At 39.0% G+C, this 7,368-nt stretch overlaps 1 protein-coding gene across 1 annotated transcript in view; it reads left to right on the plus strand.

Annotated features, from left to right (window-relative positions):
• Nucleotides 1-6,009, plus strand: part of SPATA17 (spermatogenesis associated 17) — a gene marked incomplete at its 3' end in the record, with an annotated part of 72,818 nt that extends 66,809 nt beyond the window's left edge. Inside the window, exon 10 of the mRNA XM_083433377.1 lies at nt 5,512-6,009. Within this exon, the coding sequence (XP_083289503.1) occupies nt 5,512-5,592 (81 nt within the window). The remainder of the gene's footprint in view (nt 1-5,511) is intronic.
• Between the last annotated feature and the right edge of the window lie 1,359 nt (nt 6,010-7,368).

Below are 7,368 nucleotides of genomic sequence, written 5' to 3' on the forward strand. Positions count from 1 at the left end.
TGCTGCTTCTATGTTGTATTACAATTAAATGTTTTAAATTTGTTGTTAGCCACCCTGAGCCCGGTTTTCTGAACTGGGAAGGGCGGGGTAAAAATTTATTATCATTATTATTTATTAAAACTGAGAATCCTGTCTAAGGCTGGATCTAGACACGTCAAAGAAGTGTTTCATTTTAAATAGTAAATTTAAACCGGGAAAACAGGTAAGAGAAAAACAGGACTCCACATCGCCATCTGGTGGCATAATGTTATATCACACATACAACACATATAAATCGCTTTTTCTTTACCAGTCTATCATCTTGCTGGGTTAGCAAGAAAGCTTGCTACTGTTCCTCACTAAAAGGAGTATGACAAGGTGACATTATGACAAAATTCATCACTAGGAAACTAGTCTGTACAATTTATGCAAACTCTCCTTAATCACTTTATAAAATCATTATTTATCTCACAAGATTTATATACCGCTTGATTGTAATAAAACCCCAAAGCACTTTACAAAACTAACATAAAGGTACTAAATAACTATATATTTTTACAAGTGGCCCTTTAGTTAGGAGGTATTGCCTTCCATCTAATGTTTTGCTTCTTTTTTCTCTTGAAGTATATGGCACTTACATTATTATGCTGTTTCTCACAATGATACATGAATTGATTGTAACTGACTGGTTTTTCTTTAAATAGATTGCTAAGCCCTGTTCCCACACAAATATGACATTTTTTAAAAAAATATATGTTAAATGTCTTCAGTTTATGTATATGCAGCTTTTGTGTGTATAAATCACCTGCTCATTCAATATGTGTACCATTTGCTAAATTTTGACACAAATGTAATGAAATAATGCATGTACAAAAGTTCATTTTTCAAAAACATGGGTCCTGCTGTTAAACCCATCTATGCATGCATCCACTCAATTGCAAACCTCAGATATTATTGAAATAGATATTATATATTGAAGTCCCTAATTTAAATCAAGATATAGGCACATGCCTGTATAGGCCCTGGTTCAGAAATGCTACATATACATGGCTGTACTGGCTGATAACTGGTGCCCAATGATCAACCTTTTGCAAAGGTAATGACAAGACATATTGCTTAATCTATAGGTTATATATGCATTTTCCAGATTGCTGGATACAACTGGTCTCTCGTGCAATAGGCTATTCAGCTGGGGCTATGCGCATATATAGCCTTAAATCTTAATTGCACTGATCATCTTCTTTAACAGGAAGACAGGAGAGCAGTTTGGGAGGTGCTAAATCCAGCCTCCGCCTATTCCTCCCAAACAGTGAGTGAGTGTGACTATTGGCATCCATCTGTCTCAAGAGACATGGAAAAGTGCATCATTGGGGATAAGGTCAAACTGTTGGAGAGTTACAGCAGTGTCAATGGAAAGGTTGCTGGTAATGGTGGAGCCCAGGTAGACAAAATTGTCTACCTGGTCACCAGTGCTGATACATGGAGTGCTGGCCACTCCTGACCCAAGATGTTGGTATTTGCCAGGCTGATGGTGAGGCTGAACACACAGGCTTGGGCAGAATGGTTGATGGGTCACTATAGAGCTTCCTTGGAGTGTGCTGCCAAGGCTGCATCATCTGCAAACAACATCTTGCAGATGAAAAAACCATCACATTTTTGTCTTGGCATGGAAACGTGCCAGGTTGAATAGACCACTGTCATTCCTTGGATGAATATACACACACTGTCTTTCGTCCATGATTCCCCATTCAAAATTGGAATATTCAATCATAAACCTGCCTTCATGAATTGAGGTCACCTACCTGGATTGGAGCATCAGATTGTATTTGTTGGATTGGGGCAATAGTCTATAAACTGTTGTTCCCTGTCATCATTTTCTTTGCTGCATTCTTTTGAATTGTGTGTATGGGATAATTAGCCGACATGGCAGTCAAATTGTCAATACATTGAAAAGGTCCCTAGGTCTAGTTAAATCTTGTCAGTATAACAGTAGTAGACTATAATCCCTTGGAAGATAATGGGATCAGAAAATGAAAATGCTTAAAAAAAGGATTCAGAATTTTATCATTCAGCTTTGGGTTTCTTTGGGCATGTTTTTATCCAGGCTGTAATTTATTAGGCCTTCTATTATAGCAATATTTTAAATAGCACAGGCAAGTGCATTCCTGGATATAATACGGGTACACCACAGTATAAGGAGGAAACTTTCTCTCATCGTCTCTTGCCGTTAGGCTTACCTCAAGGAAAAGCTTGAGAGTCCAAGGATGTGGGGAATCCTGAACGCTTTTGCACAGTCTGGAGAGACTTTATCTCATATGCTACTGATTCAGAAATACCAAATTCCTTGTCACCCCATGTTTAGAAATATGGTTGTCTTGGGGGGGGGAAATGATATGATGAACGTTTTGCAATAATGTGACATTTTGAAATAGCTGCACTGTTTTTTTCTTTTGATGATTTCCCGTTTATGTACTTTCTAAATTTTTTTCAATAAATTTGAAACTGAAAAAAAGAAAAGGAAAAGGTTAGAGCTTTAGACTAGTGGATGACTTTTTTTTCTGGGATAAATCAAGAAAGGTACACAGAGTGACTTTATTGTCAGATTGCATTGTATGCCCCAGAGTTTTACATTTCATTTCCACAGAGAACGCTGCAGATACTTACTAACCATGGGAAAATAGTATGGTGGGTTCATGTCATGTTACAAACTATGCATGTCATTTAATTAATATCACCAACTGAAATATTAAGTGGGCCTAGGCCTGAGTATTCTGTTGTGAAAGCTATTATTGCCGACATTGCTAGCGCTATTGGCACTGACTCTTCCTCAGGGCTTGCCCAAAATAGTTTGCTTCTTGAGGCAGAGAATAAATGGTGCACCTTCCCAAGTCAAAGTGCATAGTATCCAAAGCTGATCAAGTTATTTTGGCATACGAGGCAGAAAAGTCTAAAAGCACCACTCCCCCTTCATGGCAGTAAAAATAATAATAAAATAATACAAATTTACTTCCCTTTCATGACACCTAAAATCATAGAATTGTAGAGTTGGCAATCTAGTCCAGTGGTAGAAGAGGCCACCTCACTCAGCCCTAGGGGTGAGGAGCCAACCACTGACTCTGCTGGCTAGGGTTGATGAAAACTGGAGTCTAACCACATCTAGACCAATATTTTCCAAACTTGGGTCTCCAGCTGTTTTTGGACTACAGTTCCCATCATCCCTGACCACTAGTGCTGCTAGCTTGGGATGATGGGAGTTGTAGTCCAAAAACAGCTGGAGACCCAAGTTTGGAAAACCCTGATTTAGAGGACCACAGGTTTCCCACCCTGCGCTACCTAATGGTAGGGCCAGCCGTGTTAGAATTCCTTCTTTTCCTGCTACTGATCACTATTGCCACTACAGTTACCAAAAAGAACGAAAGGAACAGAACAGTGTCACCATTCAGAAGAACAGTAGGAATATATAATCAGCAACTTCTGTCCCCATGATCAGATCCAGTTGTTTAAATACTCAGCTGTGAGTGTGTAGCGCAATAGCCTTTAAACTAGATAAGCAGTACAGCTGCCAACATAAAGTAATCTTACGCTGAGGGAATGAATGGCACAGTGGACTTCCTTTTTGTCATTTTGACTTGGATTTGAAGCCGGGCGTGGGCTTAGTTCCAGCTCAAAAAGCCATTCACTTCAAAGGCACCTAAATTGTCCCAAGGAGCTAATTCTGGCAGTTGGTTGTTATTGTCTGGCAAGTCATCCTAATAGCAAAAGCCGTCTGCTCTCTCCAATCAGTGCTTATTTTGGGGATCAGAAATGACTGGACCTTGTTTTATGCAGACGAGAGTGGTAGGAGCAGAGGTACACTCTGAGAGGAATGCTGACAGCTGTTTTCCTGCTCATATTTTATTCTGATTTCCTAATAAGTTAATTATGATGGGATGTTCCTCTCATACCCTCAATAGAGCCCATGATTCTTATCAGGAACACAGAGTGGCTGACAAGTGTAGTTTTCATTGAGTACATCATAAAGAGAGATGTGTATATTCTCTGGGTCTGTCACATTACTGGAATCTGGCACAACTCCCCTCCCGTCCCCTGAACATCTGTATTTTAAAAAGAAGAAGTTTCTAGATCTCATGGTAAAGGAAAACTCATGATAAATATATTGTAACGAATCAGAAGCCAAAGGGGTGCTAGTCTGTTTATTGAATGGACATTGTTCTGCCTCTCCGGCTATCACCCACGTAGCCCCTGTCCACCCCCCGTCACTTGATATGCAAAACAGCACATTAAATACAAGACAGTCTGGGAGGGTGTGATATAACATGAACATAGATAGCCCATACAGAATCAGAGCCAAAATTCAATATTCTGCCAGAGGGCAAGAGCCAGAAGTTGTAGTCTGAAGCACTGCCAAGTGTACGGACTGATTCAAAGCTGGAATTTTAATCACATTTGAGGCGAAAGAGCCAGGAAAGAGTTTTGGTTCCCTCCCTTAAGTGCTCACTGGTGTACTCAGGAATGTGACAGATCATTGGATCCTGATTTTTATTAAGAAATGTTAAAAAGAGAGAGTATGTGGATACTGTAGATATTTACAAGATGTAACTGAAACTATGTTGTTTGAGAAATACAGACAATTAAAGCTTCAAATTAGATCAACTGTAAGTAATTGATAACACTGAAACTGTTATGTGATGAGGAACATTATTTTGGTTCATTCTACATTTTCTCTTCAGTCTGTAATGTGTATGTATCGGACTGTTATAATGAGTTGAATGTGTGTTTCCTTTAAAAAAAAATCTGTATAATATAGACAATCTACATGTTAAACTAAGATACTGGAAAATTCAAAAGTGTGTGGGGGGGGGGGGGGGAGAGCTCAGTCGGCATAGCATGAGACTCTTAATCCCAGGGTCATGGGTTTGAGCCTCACATTGGGCAAAAGATTCCTGCTATCCAGGGAGTTGGACTAGATGACTCTCGTGTTCCCTTCCATCTCTGTGATTCTATGATTCTATGGACAATTTATTCATGCAGTGTTTATACTGTAGATCTCTTCAAACTGAATTGAAGTGAAAAACAAACCAGCCATGATATAAAATACAAACACACGCCATAAAAAACAACAACAGATTAGATTGCCCATTTTCTTCCCATGAACAGGGTGGAAACAGAATCCTGCCTTCCAGCTCCATCCACCCGGCATGCCTATTCCACCAGATGTTTACATGCAGTCACAATAAGTTTGAATAGAATGCCCATGTGAAAAATCCAACCTATGTAGGCTCAAATTACACAGCCTTTGGGGCTTGTTGGAGTCAATCAACTGCACTTTTTAGACCTATGTACGTTTAACTTTTTATGCACGCATTCATGTGAGGATGTTCAGGTGCAGCCAGTAAGTGGTATGAGAAAGTGTAGTATCGTTACACTGTCACGCACTGGGAAATTATCAGGGAGAAAGTTCCATTCAGTCTGGGCTGCAGTCAATATAACATGAAATGCTCCAATTTAATTTTCCCTTTTTGTTTTCTCTAGGACTTCTTAACCGTGCTACCATCGATTCCTCTGTTTGCAAAGTTTGGCCAAGCCTATTCCAGAGCCGGAGCAGTAGTGTAATTTCTCTACCAACCCAGTCTATGAATTTTTAAACACTTGAAATAAAGGGGTTTTTTTTTGTTTGTTTTGAAAATATGAAGCAAAGCTTATGATTGCCATGTACTACCTGCAGACCATCCTCATATACAACCTAGTTTTGGAATTCTGAAATAATGGTTCTAAGCAACCAGCAAGTTACATCATGCCACATTTTTTGTGTGAAGGACATCCATAGAGACAGATCTCCACCTTCAGAAATTCTTAATTGTAGGTATTTCTAGTCCGTTTTCTCTGTTAGCAAGATTGCAGATCAAAGTAACTGGTGGAATAAACTCAACAATCTGAAGAATTAGATCAATTTACTTACTCAGGTAAGAGATGTAGCCCTTTTTTCTGCAGGGAAAATAAATGAATAAAAAATGCTTACTCTGTTAATAATGCATTATCATCTCCCTGTGATTGAAATGATCAGTTGATAATGTGATGTAATACTCATATTGGCAAAGCACCATGAGGTGAATATATATGCACCCCAGTCCTAAATATACTTGCTAGTGAGTAAGTCCCTTTTAATTTCATTGAAAATGTCAGTACTACCATGGGAAGTAGTCATGTTGTCCACCTGGCTCCTCACGTGGTTCTCAGTTCCTGGTGTTACTCCGATAGTCTCTTGCACTTTTTCTCTTTCTCTATTGCTGATCCTTGTCTCTTTTTTTATTACGGGTACAGAGGGCATTCGGGGTTTATGTCACCAGTTTAGCGTCAATATAGAATTTTCTTGTTTCCCTGGTCTGCTTCTTAGGTATTCCTAGTACATAGAACTGGTATGAAGAGCCCTCACAGAAGTTGTCCACACACAGGCAAATTCTTAAATGCTACGGTAGACTCAGCCATATTATTTTACAAACTTCCACAGTTATCAGGCAACATCAGATAACATCAGCTCAGACACAAAGAACAGAGGAATCAAGCTCTCAGGGGCAGGTGCAACACATACATCATTTTCTAAATGACAGCAGTACAAATCAAATATGTCAGGCATTTTTTCCCAAGCATATTTGGCTGTCTTTTTGTACTTTTGAGTAGCTGATCAAATTCAAACTTTTGAAAGTTTTGTATTTATGTCCTGCAACGGGAAACGAAGGTCCTTTAATTCTGGTAAGTGAGGGACACAACCCGAGCAAGTTAATTTTGCCAAATAAATCGGAGTGCTTTTGTTCTTTGTTCAGGGGGCTGAACAGAAGACACTCGCACAAAGGTGTTGATGAATAAGGGATGCCATAGTAATTTTTAGATGTGAGGGCTATCTCTTTGATTGCTCCAGCTTCAAGGTAGTTCATCTCTTCATGATAATTCACCCTGTGTTGTTACTTATCTTTCTACCACATTTTCCCATCAGTCCGATTAGAACTGGCAATGCCTTTATCAGATTAATCTTTCTTTCTTGGTTTCTTTTAAATATCTCTGACCCCAAGATAAACATAACCTATGCCAAGCAAGCCATCACTGAAGCTGCTGGAGTTTTCAGTTGCTGATGATACTCTGCATATATTAAGGTTAAAAAGAGTACTTCCAATTCACTCTAATCCACTCACTCATCTATTGTGTAGCCTTTATTCAATCTCTTTTCTTTTCTTCCTTCCAAACAGGGCAATTTTAATAATCCTTTCCATGTGCAAAAATATGCCTGCGATTTTTATGAGACAGACTTAGGAGATGACTACACTATACCCATTTTTCATTAATGTAATTTTGTAGGAAAGAGTGCACTTAAAAGCAATGGATATGGATGTTATT

Source organism: Podarcis tiliguerta (assembly GCF_965153285.1).
Source record: "Podarcis tiliguerta genome assembly, chromosome: 3".
Classification (NCBI taxonomy): Eukaryota; Metazoa; Chordata; class Lepidosauria; order Squamata; family Lacertidae; genus Podarcis; species Podarcis tiliguerta.